Raw genomic sequence first — 20347 nt, 5'->3', positions numbered from 1 at the left:
GGTTGTGTCAACAATGTAATTGTTTCTCTGTATGGTGCTACAGAAACTTGGTGGTGCCAAATAAAGAATAATAAAATCACCTACATATGAACTTCTGTTTTAATTTAAAGGAAAATGACCATTGGTTAAATAAATCTAGTAATGCTTGCATCAGTGTAAGTAAATATCTGACATTAGCAGTTGTTTCCTAACTGCATTCAACACAGTATAATTTCAATATGCTTGATGCCTCTGCCCTACAGCACTATGTAATCATGTCATCGATGATACATTTTCAAAGGGATAATCAGCTGTTTTTGAAATTGTACGAGTTTACAACTCTACTTATGGAATACATTCCCTGGGTACTCAGCACTTTATGCATTAGTAGAGGTCAAAATAAATAACCATTTAAGGGTCATTCCATGCCAAATCATCACAGCTTTCAACCTGACAGTCTCAGATTTTCATGAAATTTGGTAGGGTGATAGACGGCATAAAGTAACTTTCATATGTAAAATTTTAGCCCTCAGTGATACACTGTGTTCATGCAACAGGGTTGCAAACATGACAAAAAAAAATTAAAATTTATGCTTGTAAATTCAACTAAAACCAATCATAAAACTTTGCTTCTAATTGTGGTAGAACGTTCATGGTAGTCTTGTTTTTAAGCTAAGGTACCATAGTTTTCATAAAAAATAGTTTTATATTTAAATATTGACTTTTACATGTCAAGGTCACATGATGTGACCTTTGACCTTGAATATCTAAAAAAAAAAAGTGTATGTTTAATTTTTTTATACATAAAGTATGTTATACACTTAAATACAATCTCTGGTAGAAGTTTCATTTTGGGAAACCCACAAATTCTGACAAACTCCAAGCATTGATTAGGCAAGAATGGGTAGCCATCAGTGGTAGCGTTCCCGCTGTTTTCCCTGCCCTCACAGCTTGCGGGTTCCGTCTTTACCCGCGGGTCGCAGAGTCCGGTGACCAGTCACCGGAGAATAGACACCGGGCGCATGCACCCAGCATCTATTATCCCTGTCGGCAGCGCTTGGGGGCTGCCCGGCATGTCCGTAAGCGCCAGTCACGCCCCCAAGAGTGACAAAAAGGGGACGAGTCTTATAGATATGCCCCCTTTTCGGGCTCGTGCTCGGACGTATCCCCTCTCTAGCTCCGCCGCCCTGCCTGTTGCCGGAGCTAAAGTGAACACTATGTGGCCAATAATTGGATTGACAGTATGCCAGGGCGAATTGCAGGTCTTGAAAAAGAAGGGTCAACAATGCAAATATTGACTCTCTGCATAAACTTAATGTAATTGTCAATAAAAGCCATTGACACTTATGATGAAATGCTTGTAATTTTACTTCAGTATACCATAGAGACATCTGACAAAATGGTCTAAAAACACTGAAGCAGCAAACTTTGTGAAAATCAATACTTGTGTCATTCTCAAAAGTTTTGGCCATGGCTGTACAAGACAAGTCTGAACAGTTGCATGGTTAGTGCAAGAAGAATATTTTTTTTACTCCCGTTTCCAAAATGAAATTTATACCAAAGAGATTTTAAGTGTATAACATACTTTATGTACAAAAAATTTAAATTAACAGTCAATATTTAAACTTTTTATAAAAACTATGGTCCCTTAGTTTTAAAACAAGAGACAAATATGAAAGCTCTACCACAATTAGAAGCAAAGTTATTATTAGGTTTAGTTGACCTTCAAGCATAAATGTTGCACCTTTTGTCATATTTGCAACCCTGTTGCATAAACATAGTGTATGACTGAGCTAAAATTTTACATATGAAAGTTACTTTATACCGTCTATCATCCTACCAAATTTCACAAAAATCTGAGACGGTCGGGTTGAAAAGTTACTTTTTTTTGTGATGATTTGGCATGGAATGACTCTTAAAAGGCAGTAGCAATATTACTTAATGTAGATTTGGCTTCCCATTTTTCCACTTATTTGGCAGCAACAAAAAAATATATATATATTTTTTTAGGATGACCAGAAAAAGTTCACTTTTTAGAAGATTCAATATGCAGATTTTTAATATTTTATTAAAACAAAATATAATATGGTGTAGAAAGTGGTTTACACTAGAATGAACAATTTATCATGAGACTGTAAACCTTTAAAAAACAAAAAAAAACAAACCATAGCAATGCCACACTAAACTTGTGGAAACTAGACTACACCTTTTAATTTTTTTTCCATGTGTAAAGCATGAACTTACAAATTTATTTCTCTATACATGTTTTAGGACATCATGGAAATATCTATTTCACAGGTTACATATACTGCATGCTGCTTTCTAAAAGATACTTTGCAATGTGCTCACACATGAAAAGTAGGAAATATCCCACAGGAAAGCAATTATTTCTTTGTTCATGCAATACTGGATGAAAAGAAAAGGCATAGGTGAATAGACCGCTCGTGGAAGTCAGTTTAACTCTAGTCATCTTTATATACATCCTTAAGCGTGCCAAAAAAAAAAACCACACAAAATCAGACTAAACATTAAGAGAAAAAAAATTAAACAATGCAAAGGCAGAAGAAAAGAAAAGTAAAACATTGAATCAAAGAAAACAAACAGTATCAAGTTAATCTGTACAAAACAAACACTACAAAGCAGTTGTGTGGACGGCTGCAAAAGTTGACACAAGATACTTTATGGAACACACTTGAAATAAGTGAAAGACTGCACTGTAAATGATGATCATAAGTTAATCAGTAACAAAAAGAAAAATAAGGCAAAGAACCAACGTAAAAGTAGAAAAAAAAAAAAAAAAAAAAAAAAGACTGACCGACAAATTGTGCAATTAATAAGCAATTTAATGTTTTTTTGACTCCATGTTTTCTGGGGTATTCTGCCACTAAGTGCAAAAAAAGATAATTCAATGCTAAGGTACAGCCACAACTTCTGAAAGTCCTAACATATCGGTTAAAATGTTTCCAGGTCATTGGAATGGTCAATTTCAAAGGTATCTTCTGGGTCAGCTTTCATTTCAGCATTTTCATCATCTAAGGAAGCTAAAGCTTCATTTGTGTCACTTGCAAAAGTCTCTCTCGAAGTGTCGTCATGTTCTTGAAAGTTAAGACCTTTGATGGCTTGTTTCATTTTCTTCCCAACTATGTGGAGTCTTCTCTTTTTTGCTGCCTTTTTACTCTCATATTCCTTCTGATTTTCCATAAAAAATATTTCCTAATAAACAAAAAGAATATACTTTACAATGTCATCATGAGATTTTTGCATTTCAAAAAGCTTATTTAATAAAAAGGTGCAAATGATATAGGATACAAGCAAATTTGCTTCCAGTAGCATAAATCAAGTTTGCTACACACCCGGGAGTATATTTACTAAAGGTCGATTTTTGGTTTATTTTGTTTCAGGGTCTAAATCACACATTTACTAACAGATGATTGTTTACATGTTTTTTGTTTTTTTTTAAATACTGTCAAAAAATAAGTTACGGTAGACTTACCTTTGTTAACTCTTTTTCTTAGAGATTCATAGGGTCCACAGGGAATCCATGGAGTATATAGTTGGAGTAATCCATTGCACCAAACAGCTACAGCTTTCAAGCTCGCAGCATGCACAGGACCTCCTCCCTATATACCTCGTCCACAGCCACAGGCATTCACTTTGTAAACAAGCCTAATGGCAAGACGGAATGTGGAGAAGAAAGTACAATGTACACAAGAAACAAACACTCTCAAAAAATGGAGGGAATTAGTGACAAAAAAAAAAAAAAAAAAAAAAAAAAAGAACGGAACAGACCCAACCTGAGGGCAGGCGCGTCAGGGTGGGTGCCCTGTGGACCCTATGAACCTCGAAGAAAAGAAGAGTTAAAAGGTAAGTCTACCATAACTCATTCTTTTTGGGTTTCATAGAGTCCACAGAGATACCATGGGGATGTCCTAAAGCAGTTCCATTAAGGATGGGGACGCTTTTGAGCAGAGAGGAGAATCCGCAGCCCAAAAGGAAGCATCCTGAGAGGCAAAAAGTATCAAATGCATAGAATTTGATGAAAGTGTGGACCAAAGACCAAGTCACCACCTTGCAGCACAGGAGAGCAATTCTGTGCTGGAACCAAACTGACAATGCAGAAACCTGAACTCTCAAAGTAGCAAGGCAAAGACTGAGGTCTAGTATAGCCTGCAGACAAGCAAGAACTTGGGAGACCCTGAAAATGTTCGTGTCATATTTTCTGTGGGCACACCAACGAAAAAATGAAAGCCAAAGCAAGCTTCCTAGCCATAAGCATCGTCTGGATCACAGAAGTAGAAAAACCTTTGGCCTTTAAGACGGAAGACTCAAGAGCCATGCCGTCAAAGCCAGCCGAGCTAGATCCGAAGATAGGCAGGGACCCTGCACTAGCAAATCCAGCCGTAGAAGAAGTGGACTGTCTATGGATAGACATGTCAGATTGGTGAACAAATGTCTCCTGGGCCAGGCTGGAGGTATTAGGATCATCCTGCCACCTTGCTTGAATTTTCTGATGACCCTTGGGAGGAGGGAGATTGGAGGAAACAGGTATGCCGACCTGAAGTTCCACCTCACTGCCAGAGCGTCAACAAAGGCAGCCGAGGGGTCCCTTGTTCTGGACCCGTACCTAGGGACCTTCTGGTTGTGACGTGATGCCATGAGGTTTATGTCCGGTAGTCCCCACTTGTCCACGAGGAACTGAAAGACATCCGGATGAAGAGCACATTCTCCGGTGTATGTCCTGACGACTTAGAAAGTCTGCTTCCCAGTTGAGGATTCCTGGGATGAATATTGCAGAGATTGCTAGAAGATGAGATTTCTGACCAAACCAGAAAGTTCGCCACTTCCCTCATGGCTCCCTGACTTTGTGTACATCCCTGATGGTTGATGTAGGCCACTGTGGTTGCATTGTCAGAATGAATCTGGACAGGCCTGCAGTGAAGAAGGCCCTGCGCCAGAATTAGCGCCCTGTGCACTGCACAAAGCTCCAAAATATGTATGGGCAGGTCACTTTCTTGAGCTGCCCATCTTCCCTGAAAGGTGTGACTTATCACCGCGCCCCAGCCTCGCATCTGTGGTGAGGAGTACCCAATCTGGGATCCATAAAGGGAGACCCTTGTTTAAATAATTTGTCTGCAGCCACCATGCGAGGGAGAGCCAAACCTCTGGTGAGATGCGGATTGTTTGAGACCATCAAAGGATATGGACCATCCCAATGAGACAGAATCCAATGTTGCAAGGACCTGGAATGGAACTGGGCATAAGCCACCATGTCGAAGGTGGATAGCATGGACCCCAGTACCTGCATTGCTAATTGAACTGACACTCTGATTGCAGAGCAGTTTGCGCACCCGTAATTGTAGGGCAGCAATCTTGTCGCCTGGCAGAAGAATCCTTTGCCTCAGGGAATCCAGCAGTGCCCCCAAATGTACCATTTGCTGAGCTGGAGAAAGAATACTTTTTTCAATTGATTATCCAGCCGTGCTCTTGTAGATAGGCAATGGTCATTTGGAGATCGTGTTGCAAAACCTCCAGAGATTGCGCCAACATCAGGAGATCATCCAAGTATGGTAGTATCCCGACTCCTTGTCAACTGAGATGAGCCGCCATGACTTCCATTATCTTGGTGAACACCCAAGGGGCTGTGGATAAACTGAAGGGCAGAGCCTGACCTTGGTAATGTTGCTGACCCACAGCAAACCTCAGAAACCTTTGGTTGGATCGTGCAATAGGTACAAGCAGATGCGCATCCTGTATGTGGAGGGAAACCATGAAATCTCCAGGCTCCATTGCCAGCATAATTGACTGTAGGGTTTCCATACTGAACTTGGGCACATGGATGTATTTGATGAGAAACTTCAGATTCAAAATAGGGCGATGAGACCCATTTGGTTTCAGAATCAAAAACAAAATTTGAATAACCCCTTCCTTGTTGCATCACAGGAAAAGGGATAAACCCTGAGGGCACAAATAGCCTCTTGGAGGGCCAAGGCCTTGACTGGGTCTGAAGGAAGAGGTGTACAGCCATGGCCAAAAGCTGAGAATGACAAGTATTGGTTTATACAGTTTGCTGCTTCAGTGGTTTTAGACCTTTTTGTCAGATATTACTTTGGTATACTGAAGTAAAATTACAAGCATTTCATAAGTGTCAAAGGCTTTTATTGACAATTACATTAAGTTTATGCAAAGAGTCAATATTTGCAGTGTTGACCCTTCTTTTTCAAGACCTCTGCAATTCACCCTGGCATGCTGTCAATCAACTTCTGGGCCACATACTGACTGATGGCCGCCCATTCTTGTCTAATCAATGCTTGGGGTTTGTCAGAATTTGTGGGTTTTTGTTTGTCCACCCGACTCTTGAGGATTGACTACAATTTCTCAATGGGATTAAGTTCTGCTTATATGGAAATTATTGTAATTTTACTTCAGTATACCATAGTAACATCTACAAAGAAAAAACCCCCAGCGCTAATAAGCTAGAGCCATCTGTTACCAATGCAGCAGTGAAAAGAGGTGATAGTCAACCTCACTAGTAACAACAGAACAAAAAGACACTGCGCTCTAGTAACTACGTTGGGACATAGACAATAACACATATGTATAAAGGTCTGTATTGACCAATTTAATCAATCTTGATAAAGAATAAACACATGAATAAATATAATAACTATCAGTAAAATAGAGGACTGGAATTGATCAGATTCCTAGTCCACATACGTATAAATGTTACACCACTCAACATATAAATAGAGCTCTAATTGTAGATATTGAAAATGGCAACTAATAATAAATGCAACTATTGAAAATAGCAACAATTATAAGATACATAAGAATACATTAAGCTGTTACATATGTCACAGGTTAATGCAAATTGGTTAAAACACATAGGGTCATATTAATAGTCTGGAAAAAATTCCAATTCAAATCCCTGCAGAATGACTCCCATTTGTGAGACAGTTGTAGCTAAATGGCATAGTAACATCTGACAAGGTCTAAAAACACTGAAGCAGCAAACTTTGTGAAAACCAATACTTCTTAAAACTCCACACACTCCACCATTCTTTCTCACATTAGCTTACGGGATGCAATAGTCAAACTGGTCTTTTTATTTTTGGAGCACATCCCTCGCCACTAGATCTAAGTAAAATACATGTTCTAGCAAGTAGATGCACTTAACCCCATTGAAAGGACTACCTTTGAGTACTGACTGAGAAATTTTAGTATTTATGCAAGAACAAACAGAACATCTATACAATGAGCAAATAAGTACACCTCGCACACAGCCATGGGGTGATAATACTTTATAGAATTTGACACCTAAAATCTGCAAATGTACATACCTTCACTTGATCCGATGTAATACTTGGTGTATTTTTCAAAAGATTTAAATAAACACCACCTGGAGTTCTCCTCCTGCTTCCGTTCTGTAAAGTAAATCAAACAAGTTGCATGTATGAATACATCTACATATCTGAGTTTTAACTTCACTAATTTACGCATTTCACTGCAGGGATGAATTAGTAATATAACAAAAATGGATGACACCTAGTCAGAGGAGCAAAAGCCTTTTTCTCTACAGCATTCCAAGAATACAGAGGTGTCCTCCTCCTCCGTGGGTCCATCTTCAGTTCTTACAGTTGTTGTGGCACCGACCAGATATACCTTACACGCACGTGCAAGTGCCTTGATTGTTTTTAAACTTTACGGAGAGCCAGTGTCATGATTTTGTATTTGTTTAGGGGTGCAGGGTGCAAAAAGTGTGGAATAGTTTATTTTTAATAAGACTATGGTAGACGCACTCCATTCACGTTAGGTACGACAGTCACATGCACACCAATGTGATGACAATTTTTAGCAGCATTTTAGTATATAATTTTTTTTTCCCTTTGTATGTGGCCTAGGCATCCCTGTGTACCTTTTTCCTTACTTCTATACTAATTTTGGTTGTGCATAATTGTTATTGGTTAATTTTCAGAAGTGCCTGTGTTTTCCTCTTAAAGTGGTATGTGATAATTAAGTATGGGAAATGACACATCTACAGTCTCCAAGCAGTTCTGTTATGACGGAAGTAACACCGACACTGGTGGAAAGGGTCAGAGTTCATAACAAAAATGTCATTACATACATTTGTCTAGCAGGAGTGGGCAATAAGCTGCCCTCCAGCTGTTGTTGAACTGCGAATCCCAGCATGCCTTGCAACAGTTTTAGCATGGCCAAATAGCAAAACTGTTGCAAGGCATGATGGGATGTGTAGTTTTACAACATCTGGGGGGGGGGTGCCTATTGCCCACCCCTAGTAGAGGGAGGTGGTGTTGAGAGGAGGGAACAGAAGGTGAAACTGACAGCACTCTTGCCTGCTAGCTGTGTAAAGAAATGCTCCCACAGAAAGACCTTTTTTCAACGATGGAATAGAGACAATATTTTCGATACACTTTAGAGCACATAATACCACTAAAACAAACTATTTTGAGACTGTAGTCCTAATCCATCTTTTTCTAAATACAGATAACCTCCTTAATCTAAGATTTGCTCAAATAAAAAATAAAAAAATATCTTGCTGAAATAGTTTACATTGTCATTCTAGATCACGGTTTTTCAACATGCAGCCCTCCAGCTGCTGTAGAAATACACATCTCAGCATGCTATGCCAAAGTTTTAGCATGCCCTAATAGCAAAACTGTTGCAGCTCATGTTGGGATATGTGGTTCCACAGCATCTGAAGGGCCACATTTTGAATATCCCTGTTCTAGATCATTGGATGCTATACAATTGTTTTACCGCACCCAATCTCCAGTCTATAGGAACAGCACATGAGGGGGCTGTATTCAATTGTTTTTGGGAACCCTTGCCTTTTCACGCATGTCTTAAGCCATGGTTAGTGCGTTCAAAGAGCTGTTTGGATGCCCAAAACCAGGACTTTTTGCACATTCCTGCTTGCTACCACAGGAGGATACAAGCAGACGGAAAGGGTACTGTCGAAGTCAAATAATGGGTTATGATCGTTTATAATTATCTGACGATCTAGTAATTTATGGGCTGATTAAGAGTAAATCGGACGCTACTCTGCATCGGAAGCAAGCCGATGCGCACAAATTCATATATATGTCATTCAAGGTTTAGTCAAGTGTGTGAGAAGCAGGAGTATGTCTGTGACAAGTAATTAAAAATACACAAAGATACTGTGAGTGTTTGCATATATATTGAGACGCTCCGCATACAGATACAGTAGGTCTGTGGCAATTGAAGTGCAACACAGACGCTGGTATGCTCAGAGGAAGTGTTCTGAATGTAGAGTTAGAAACAATTGTCAGAAGTTTGATCATCATTAGCAATTGTATTCCTTGTGTCAAATGCTGATGTGGTTAAGAAGTACTGACAATTGTATTATAAATAAGCATAAGAAAGCCTTTGTTAAAGTTATCAGACGTCTTGACTATGGCCACGGCTTGCCCCACCTGTGAGCAGGACAAACTTCACCTTATATGACCTTTTGTAATTAGATTCAGACTGATACAATATCAAAAATACCAGTTACTGGATAAAGAATATATATATATATATATATATATATATATATATAAATAATCCATGACACAAAACACTAATGCATATTTGCACACGCATGCATACACAGACAATCGCATGTGTATCCACAATGCGAACACAGGTGCTCTTGTGCTTACGAAGTGCCAAGAACATACCCTGTAATTATTTTAATATGAAGACGCACATTACGTACATTAGCGTATGTAAGATAAAATGCACAAACACACAGGGCATAATTGCGTTGTGCACAATAAATACACGCACCGCAACATTTGCGCTATGCTCAGACGCACACTTATGTATTTCTGTAAATATCTCACTATTATTTATGTAAACACATACAGAAATTTTTTTATTAGACATTCATTATGGTATAAAGTGTGCATATATGATATTTAAGGTATAAAACAGGTAGACATTGCATGTTTGGTACTGCACTGACACTGTTTATTTCCAGATATTCAAATCTATCAGCGAGGGAGTCGCATCTTGCGTTCAGTGGTTATGGATTATAGGAAATTATTGGTTAGAATGTATACTCTGTATGTAGTGTCTTAAACCGGTTAAGGAAAGACAATGTAATCTCAAGACATTGTTGGAGAATTGGGACACACCCCTAGTGACAACATATGAACTGTCCTATGAACTACAGCATACTACAAAGACCAAGAACCAATGGAATTATGCTTGTCTGTCTACATTGTTGTTATCATGATCTGTAGGGTATATAACCTGCGCACCGGTCCCAGCCAGTAGCCATTCTCTTGAATGACCACAGACCTCAGGACTGACGACTGTATACTGGGACCGATGCACATGCGTATGTATCAAGCTGTACCTTTTGTATTTAATTGTTTTTGCGCTAATTGTGATAGATGAAAGCGTGTAATTTACTTTATGTTGCAATAAGAACTTTTTGTGCTTTGGAACCACAATCAAAGTCTGGAAAGCAATTTTCTCTCTAGTGATTTACGGGTATTCATAGTTGGGGCCTCATAGTTTTGGAGGCCAAGCTACAGAGAAGTCGCACTATAGCGGCCGGATCTCGATTTCTCAACAAAGGGTGGAAAAGGCGCCATACGCAGGAAAGAACGCACTGTGTTCAAAACCTGCACCATTCAATGTTGTGAAACCGATATCCGCTGTTGTGTGCTGTCAAGGAGCGCTGGCTAGGACCCGGGGCAGTAGAGAAAAGTTTGTTTCTTTCATCGTCTGTCTCGATGCTAAAGTGTGATTCGCATAATAGCGTATAAGTATTTCCTGTATTGCTGCCACGAGTTTCAGACAATCGTTCTGATAGTATTGTCATATTGATAGCGATTACATTGTTTAAAACCTCTGTATCATACTGCCATACTAGTGAAAAGTTTAGTTTCTGCGCAGAAAACTAAAAGTGTATGTGAGCAAATGTGTGCTTGTAAATTGAAAAATAGGGACTGTGTCAGACCTATAGACGAGATACCGTGTGTTGGGCCTAAAAGACTCAGTAAGTGTCTGACGAGGCAGAAAGCTACTGAGTATGTACACATAGCAGGTGTATTGCAGCAAGGACAGGGATTTTGTACCTTGAAGAAAACAAGGGTTTTTTCGAAATCGGCCCCCAACTGTAGTCACAGAGCCCATTGATCAGTTAGGTTCTCTGGATACTGTGACCGGACCACACGGTTGGGCAGACCGTGATTGTGGCTTGGGGGATAGTGAAAGAAATCACTGGAAAGGGTAAGTGTTATTGGAACACAAATTCTAACAGGGGAGAGTACTCACAAAGGGTAAGCTACCGGACAAGGGCTGAAAGGTGTCCGGAAAGACAGTTTAATCGTATAAGACGTTATTCTATACCTCGTTGTGCAAGCTGTCCATAATGGTTAGCGGGCCGGTTGTGCACAACGGTATAGGAGTGCGTGAACGTAGCTCTATTGGAATCGTTCACTGGTCCACATTCACTAGTGAAAAGTGCATAGCATTTTCCCAGATGGGTGCCAGGTTAACGCTGGGAGATGGTTGACGATGTGCTGCTTTTGGAAGGGCCAACAGGTTCGGCAAGGCATATAATGTATGCAAAATATGGTGCGTATGCAACTGCGTACTGTGATGTATGGATTAAGATGCCCAAGGAATGTGTGAAACCTATTCCTAAAATTGGCAGTTTTGATGTGAGGGTGTTGAATAATGTTAGAGATAGCATCTGTATGGTGAAATCTCTAAAGAAACATGTAAAGTATAATGACTGTTTAAAATTGTGGCAGCATGAGGGGAAAACGTGGATAAGTGGAGTGCTCACACCGCTAAGTAGCGTCGCGAGCACAATGCAAAAAAGAGTGCACGCAATGCAAGACAGCGTTACGCATGCACCACAGGGAGGCGCTGGTTCGTGTCAGGTGCGCGCCTCAATGGAGCGTGCACGCACCGCAAGGAAGCGGTACCCAAGGTATATTCATTAGCGCATGCGCGCCCCCACCACCCTATGCGGTGGAAGGCAACGGTACAGCAGATACCAAAAATTATAAAAAAAACAAGTAATTTGTACCCTATCCTGAGTAACCATAAGGAAAATGTGTGTGTAGATGATGAACCTGTTCAAATGTCAGCCACTGCATATGCAGTAAATCTGTTAAGAGACAGCACTAAACATAGAAAGGGAACCAACTGTATCAGCAGTAGTGACCCCACCAAATATAGTAACAGAAATGATTCCACAAGCTGTATCAGCGGTGGAAACTGGTGAAGGTAATATAGTGCGTTTTAGTAACAGATGGTACTCTGGGGGTTCAAAGGTAAAAGTTCCCGTAAGTAACCTTGAAAATAGCAAATCGGAAGGTATGCATCCTGTCTGGACAATAACAGTTCCCAATGGGAATCCGGATGGATATGGTGTAGTACCCACAAGGGATGTAGCAATGCATTGTCCATGGACAAGAGCAGAGCTACATTCAATAATGACAGAGCTAATTCTTTTCTAGGGTCGGGAAACTAAGTGCTAAAAATTTGTAAAAGATTTAGGTAAGCCAACCCACAAAGATTGGCGAGTGGTATTACGTGCATGTCTTCCATCCAATACTGACATGAAAAAGTTTATCACGGATTGTGTATTGGATGGAGATGGCCCTTTAACTGATGAGAATAATCAAAGTAACATCACCCGTATAGTCACCCAATTGGCCATATATTTCCAAGTTGTAGTGAACTGGAGTAAAATTTTTACCATTAGACAGAAAGAGAGTGAGTCTGCAGCAGATTATTTCACCCGAGCGCTACTGACTATCACCCATTATACAGGTATAGAAGATATAAAAGATAACACCCATCATAGGGAAGTAGCTGTCACGGTACTCATGGATGGTCTTCAAGACAATCTAAAGACCAGGGTTCAAACCTCTCAGCCTAACTGGAGGGGGATTACTGTAGATGCCATTAGGGAATTAGCTATAGAACACGATAAAAACATCCTCAGGAAGAGAGAAACGCAAAGTGGGAAGCTAATGGCTCTTAGCATTCAAGCTTTAGAAGGATTGTACACACAGCCACAACACCTATACCAACCACAACAACAAAACACATATCAACATGCCCAGCCACAAACCCTACACCACCCACAACCACAAACTCTCCACGCACAACAACCTACACGACCTAAGCGACAACTTTCCAATGTAAGATGTTACACATGTAACCAGAGAGGACACATAAGTAGCCAGTCGAGAGGAATTGGGGGACAAATAATAAGAAAATACATAAATTCACACCAAAAGGATACCAACAGAATGTAGGAGATTTTAAGCAGTCACCTGCTCACAGTCGCCGTGAATGAAACTGGAGAATGATAGTCAGCTCTAGGGGTTAGGTCATACCTGTAGTCTACAGCCAGTCAAGTTAACAGAAAGTACTAGAGAAGAGCGACAGTAGATGTAGCTGGTACTAAACACACTTTTCTTGTAGACACAGGGGCGACCAGATCTGTTCTAAATTCTCCAATTTACAGGTGACCAACAAGACAGTACCAGCAATGGGAGTAACGGTAAAGTGCAGCATTATCCTTTAACCAAATCTGCAGAGGTTACCATCGGCCGCTGCATACCAGGCATTCTTTTCTCCTGGCAGCGGCAGCTCCTAACTTACTGGGAAGGGATTTGTTATGTAAAATGGGATATGTCATTAACTGTACCCGATGGAATATTCCTAGATATCCCAGAGAAGGTTGCTCACGAGGTAAGGGATATATTGGACACTCCCCAAAGGTTAATGATTCACTTACCATTTCAGAAAAAAAGCCCATCCCAAGTTAAAGAAATGTTATCCCAAATACCAGGTTCACTTTGGACAAAGGATGGAAGGGACACTGGATTGATGGCAAATGTATCTCCTGTAGTTGTAAATTTAAAAAGTGGTAGGCAAGCTCCAAAAATCCCTCAGTACCTGTTAAAACCAGAGGTAGAGTTAGGGGTTTATCCCATAATTGAGAGGTTGTTACAACAGGGAATTTTAATTCGTACAGCTAGCCCAGCAAATACTCCAATTTTTCCAGTAAAGAAGGCTGGGGGGAGGGGCTATAGGTTAGTACAGGACCTTAGGGGTGTAAACAAAGTTGTTGAGAGCCAATTCCCTGTAGTGCCAAATCCAGCTGTCATCCTTATGCAAATTCCACCATCTGCAACCCACTTCACTGTCATTGACCTGTGTACTGCATTCTAATCTGTCCCTCTTCACACTGACTGTCAGTACATATTTGCATTTACATACAGAGGAGTACAATACACTTGGACACGATTGCCCCAGTGCTTCATAGACAGCCCCAGTATTTTCTCCCAGGCCCTACACAACTGTTTGCAATCTTTTCAACCCACCAATGGATCTGTTTTAATACAATATGTAGACGATTTATTGTTGTGCTCTGATTAGTTTATGTCATGTTTGAATGATACTATTGTTGCTTCATCTCTCACAAACAGGGCACAAGGTTGCAAAGGACAAATTACAGCCATGCCAGCCTAAGGTTAAATACTTGGGACACTGTCTAATCCAGGGGCTACGACATTTGACAACTGACAGAATACAGGCCATACAGACTGTGACACTGCCGCAAAACCAACAGCAAATCCGTACCTTCCTGGACATGTGTGGATACTGCAGATCATGGATCCCAGATTTCTCTATTTTGGCATTACCATTGCAGGAATTGGTGTCATCCTCAAAGCCAGACCGTGTCACACATACTGAGGAAACAGAGCAGGCTTTCCTTAACCTTAAGGATAGTCTGACAAAAGCACCTGCCCTGGGAATACCAGATTATGAAAAACCTTTTGAGTTATATTGTACAGAAGCTGAAGACTGTGCAGCAGGTGTCCTCACACAAAAACATCGTTACGCTAGCAAACCTGTAGCATACTACAGTGCCCAATTGGACACTGTGGCAAGATCACTCCCAACGTGTTTAAGAAGTGTAGCAGCAACCGCTCTTCTGGTCGATAAAAGTGAGGATGTAATATTAGGTCATGATATGATTGTTTATACACCGCATGCTGTGTCTGCATTGCTTAATTCTGCCCAAACTCAACATGTTTCCTCAGCTAGGTTCACGAAATGGGAACTAGCTCTACTGGCACCTGCAAATATTACCATTATACGGTGTAATACGTAAAATCGAGCAACATAATTGCCATATGTGCCTAGAGATGCACAACGGGTGGAGAGAGGTAAGTTGCTGATTGAAGGTGAGTTTTGCAGGTATAGTGACACACATTATTGTATGGAGTATTTAAATCAGACATTTACTGCTAGACCAGATATACGTGATAGACCACTAGTCAATGAAGATTTGACATTTTACATGGATGGGAGTTGTCACAGACAGACACAGGAGAATTATGCACAGGTCATGCCGTTGTAAATGATTATGAGGTTGTAGAAGCCGAACCACTTGGTCCACCTCACTCAGCACAAGTGGCTGAACTGGTGGCACTAAAGAGCGTGTGAACTAGCGGAAGGTAAGTCAGCTAATATCTACACTGACTCCAGGTCCGCCTTCGGGGTAGTACATGATTTTGGGGCTCTATGGCGTCTTAGAAATTTTATGACGGCAGCAGGTACACCAGTCGCACACTCACACCACATAAAAGGACTGCTGACAGCAATTCAGCTACCAAAAGAAGTAGCCATCATCAAATGTAAAGCCCATACATGTGAAGACGACCCCGTGTCACTGGGCAATAGCAGGACAGATGAAGCTTCCAAATGGGCAGCAGGGTTAAGAATTAGCATGCCAGTTAATAAAATTATGATTTTTCAGACAATTGATACACAGAAATTAATTGAGATGCTAAATTTGTGTTCCATTCAGGAAAAGGCAGTCTGGAGATCAAAAGGGATGTGGACAAGAGTCCTCCGGACTTTGGAGAGATGGACAAGGTAAGCCCGGGTGCACCCAAGGCATACTACCCAAGCTTGGCTGAAGCAGCGCATGGTCTGACTCACCTGGGAAAGCAAGGTATGTGCAAGTTGGTCAGGGCGTATTGATGTGCTCCGGGCTTCTCTTCCCAAGCTGAAAAGAGGGCATTGTCCTGCTTGACTTGCTTGAGAAAAAACGTTGGAAAAACAATCCCAACCGAGCCATCCCACATCCCTCAGACAGACGGACGGATCTTTTTAGGTAATACAAATTGATTTCATCCAATTACCACCCTGCAGGAATCTCATGTATTAGTCTGTACCGATGTGTTTTCTAATTGGGTAGAGGCATATCCAGCTGCCACTAATACTGCTGCGCTTACTGCTAAAAAGATTGTTCAGGAATTTGTATGCAGGTACGGTATCCCTAGAATCATAGAAAGTGATAGGCATACTCATTTCACTGGTGAGGTCTTCCAGAACATGTGTAAGTTGGTATTAATAGTAGACTTCACACCCCCTATCGACCGCAAGCCAGTGCCAAGGTGAAGAGGGTAAACGGTACTATTAAAAACATAGTAAGATCATGGCTGAAACTGGATTAGGTTGGCCAGAAGCCTTACCGCTAGTCCTTCATAGCATGAGGACAACTCCTAGACCCCCTCTTAATTTGTCCCCTTTGAGATACTGTTTGGGAGACAACCTCATCAGATTGTAAGTCCACAGGAAGACTTGAAGAGTAACAACGAGGTTACTGTAAAGTATCTTATAACAATGAGTAAACAGTTGAAACAGCAGCAGAAGAAGTTGAAATTGTTGTCACCTGATATGCCAGAAACAAACTGTCATGATGTGGAACCTGGAGAATTTGTTATGATCAGAAATTTCTTACGTTCAGGGTGTCTGACAGATTGGTGCGTATCAATTGTTGCTGACAAGTAAAACATCCTTGAAAGTGGCAGAGAGAGATACTTGGGTCCATTCTACTCACTGCAGAAAGGTCAACCAACCGGTAGAGATAGTGGAGTCGAGGCAGATAACGTAGACTTGTCAATTGCGAGCTTGTTCCGGGAGAGTTAAAGACTGCAATGAGATACCTGAGCTAGGGAAATTTGCAGTCCATTATTCCAGCAATGGAGTGGTGGGCTGGGGTTGCGTTTCTATTTTCTTCCAGAATTCTCATCATCCTTGTTTGTTTCGGGATGTCCTGTTTCTGTAACGGAGGACAGATGATGGAGGGAGAAGTCGATGGTGATATCGATGGAGTGGAGTCGGGAGGAGCAATACATTCACAAGGACGGTATCTGACCAAACTCAGTACAGTAATTGCTAAGAGATCTGTTATCCTAGAAACTCGGAGACAGTGTGAGGGGTTATTGTCTGAGGAATACTGTATTTGTGAGTATTGTGGGACCCTAATCGATGAGAGATGCCTCCAACGGTGTCAGCCCAAGTATAACCAGTATAGGGGTGGGCATCCTTTAGAGGATTATATGCCTTGGTAAGCAAAGTCTTAAATCAGACTGAATGTTGGGTGTGCTCTCACGTGCCTCAGGGACAACATAATGTAGGACTAGTACCACTCCCGTTAAGTGTCTCTGAGGTCCTTGGATTACATAAGGGGAAGACGCTGGACGGGAAATTTATTATGTCCAAGCCTCCAAATTTTAAACTCCACCAGTACCAGGTGGATAGATCCCGGTTATGTTTAAACATCACCAATTCCAATAAACCAGGAAATTGGGATGTGTCCGGGAACAATCAGACAAAGATCTTTTCACACAGAGCTGATAATGCACCAGTAGATGATGGACTTATACATAACATTACCAGTGGAAGATACTTCCGGTAAAAGTATACACTTTGCCAACAATTACCTTGGTAGAACTGAGTATCAGAAGGGTACTGTGCAGTTATTGTACAACCTAAAACGTGTATCAGTCAAATGGGAAAATCTGGGGTAGGATTATTTGTCAGAGAATTGTGCCCGATGATAATGATGCATTCTATTGTTTATGTACTCCCAGACGATGTGTATGTTATATGTGGAAGGAAAGCGTATAAGTGGCTCTCTCCGAGTTCTGAAGGTTTATGCTACCTGGGAAGGGTACTCGCCATCCCCATATCTCCATAAGCATTATGAACACCGTGACAAAAGAAACATGATTCCTGGTGAAGTACATACAGCCACACAGTTGATTAGCGAAACAACTGGTTTCCAAATTTTGGTAGCACTAGATCCCACCAGGATCACTCAGGGTACTTTGAATTTTAGATACATCCAAGATCTTGCTAAATTAATAGATAATATCACCGAGATGTATGATGACACGTTCAGGTATACAGGTAAGGAGTTACAGGCTTATAAGAACGAACTTGTGCAACATAGGCTAATGTTAAATTATTTAACAGCTGTTACTGTCGGATACTGTGTGACTCTAGCTACCCAATTTGGTGTCAAGTGTTGCACGTACATCACCAATAGCTAGTGACCCCAAGGAGGTGATAGATCAGATGGATGAAATTCTGCAGCTGAAATGGGAATTTCAAAAGAACCATAAATGCTTCACTGGCTGAAGTAGAGGAAAAGGTAGAAGAGTGGTTCTCTTGGTTGAACCCTGTGAAGTGGTTCTCCGGTCTAGGAGAGAGGGTCCAGGAACTGGTTGCTATTGTGGGTAAGCTCCTAATCCTCATACTTATTGTTATCCTAGTAAATGGCTTATGTGTCAGGGGTGTTCCTAAATGTCTTGAAGTGTGGAAAATGTACAAGAGCAAACAGAGAAAGAGATTATGATGGTGGTAAGCAATGATATTATGGATACCAAGGTCAAGGAAAAACTGTATTACAACTCTGAATTAGAGAGTGTACCATCAGATGATGAAATATAAAATTGTGTGGTCATGCATGGATGTATTATTAATGTTATTTTTAAACATCCTAGATAATGTAGTTTCAATCCCCCCCAAACTTCCTTTATAGGTTCGATGAGATCCCACATCCCACCAATGATTCCCTATAGATCCGCAGATGGCGTATAAGGGTTGTTCTACCCTCTTCAAATGCATTATTAACGGTTCAGTGACCTACTTGTGTCGCACCGTTTATAACCTTGAATAATACATTATGCATGACTACAAAAGGTTAAGATCAGAGTGTGATAGCGTTATGCTTGCCATCAAAGGGTGGACTGTCAAATAATTGGTTATGATCGTCTATAATTATCTGACGATCTCGTAGTTTATGGGCTGATAAAGAGTAAAGTGGATGCTACTCTGCATCGGAAGCAAGCCGATGCGCACAAATTCGTATATATATATCTATATCTATATATATATATATCTATATCTATATATATATAGATATATCTATATATCTAATTCAAGGTTTAGTCAAGTGTGTGAGAATCAGGAGTACGTCCGAGACAAGTAATTAAAAATACACAAAGATACTGTGAGTGTTGGCATATATATTGAGACACTCCGCATACAGATATAGTAGGTCTGTGGCAATTGAAGTGTAACACAGACACTGATATGCTCAGAGGAAGTGTTCTGAATGTAGAGTTAGAAACAATTGTCAGAAGTTTGATCATCATTAGCAATTGTATTCCTTGTGTCCAATGCTGATGTGGTTAATAAGTACTGACAATTGTATTCTAAAGAAGCATAAGAAAGCCTTTGTTAAAGTTATGAGATGTCTTGACTATGGCCAAGGCTTGCCCCACCTGTGAGCAGGACAAACTTAATTTTATATGACCTTTTGTAATTAGATTCAGACGGATATAATATCAAAAATACCAGTTACTGGATAAAGCTAGCTATATCTATATATATATATATATATATATCTATATATATTATATATATATATATATATATATATAATTTTAATCCATGACACAAACACTAATGCACATTTGCACACACATGCATGCACAGACAATCGCATGTGTATCCACAATGCGTAAACATAGACGCTCTTATGCTTACGCACATACGCTGTATTTTAATATGAAGACGCACAATGCACATTAGCGTATGTAAGATAAAATGCAAACACACAGGGCATAATTGCGTTGTGCACAATACATACACGCACCAAAACATTTGCGCTGTGCTCAGACGCACAACGCATACTTATGTATTTCTGTAAATATCTCACTATTACTTACGTAAGCACATATAGAAAATGTTTTATTAGACAATTATTATGGTATAAAGTGTGCACATATGATATTTAAGGTATACAACATGGTAGACATGGCATGTTTGGTACTATACTGACACCATGTTTATTTCCAGATATTCGAATCTATCAGCGAGGGAGTTGCATCTTGCGTTCAATGGTTATGGTTTATAGGAAATTATTGGTTAGAATGTATACTCTGTATGTAGTGTCTTAAACCGGTTAAAGAAAGACAATGTAATCTCAATACATTGTTGG

At 40.4% G+C, this 20347-nt stretch overlaps 1 protein-coding gene across 1 annotated transcript in view; it reads right to left on the bottom strand.

The window, feature by feature from the left end:
* Nucleotides 1-2020: 2020 nt before the first annotated feature.
* The window catches only part of PHAX (phosphorylated adaptor for RNA export), a 50451-nt gene continuing 32124 nt past the window's right edge, over nt 2021-20347 (bottom strand). The window contains exons 4-5 of the mRNA XM_088475104.1: nt 7317-7400; nt 2021-3192 (exon numbers count right to left, since the gene is read on the bottom strand). Coding sequence (XP_088331230.1) covers nt 2932-3192; nt 7317-7400 — 345 coding nt within the window. The 3' untranslated portion in view covers nt 2021-2931. The remainder of the gene's footprint in view (nt 3193-7316; nt 7401-20347) is intronic.

The sequence above is a fragment of the Taudactylus pleione genome, unplaced genomic scaffold (assembly GCF_031769625.1).
Source record: "Taudactylus pleione unplaced genomic scaffold, aTauple2 ptg000162l, whole genome shotgun sequence".
NCBI lineage: Eukaryota > Metazoa > Chordata > Amphibia > Anura > Myobatrachidae > Taudactylus > Taudactylus pleione.
The sequence above is the reverse complement of the archived record's forward strand: the minus strand, read 5'-3'. Positions and strand labels throughout refer to the sequence as shown.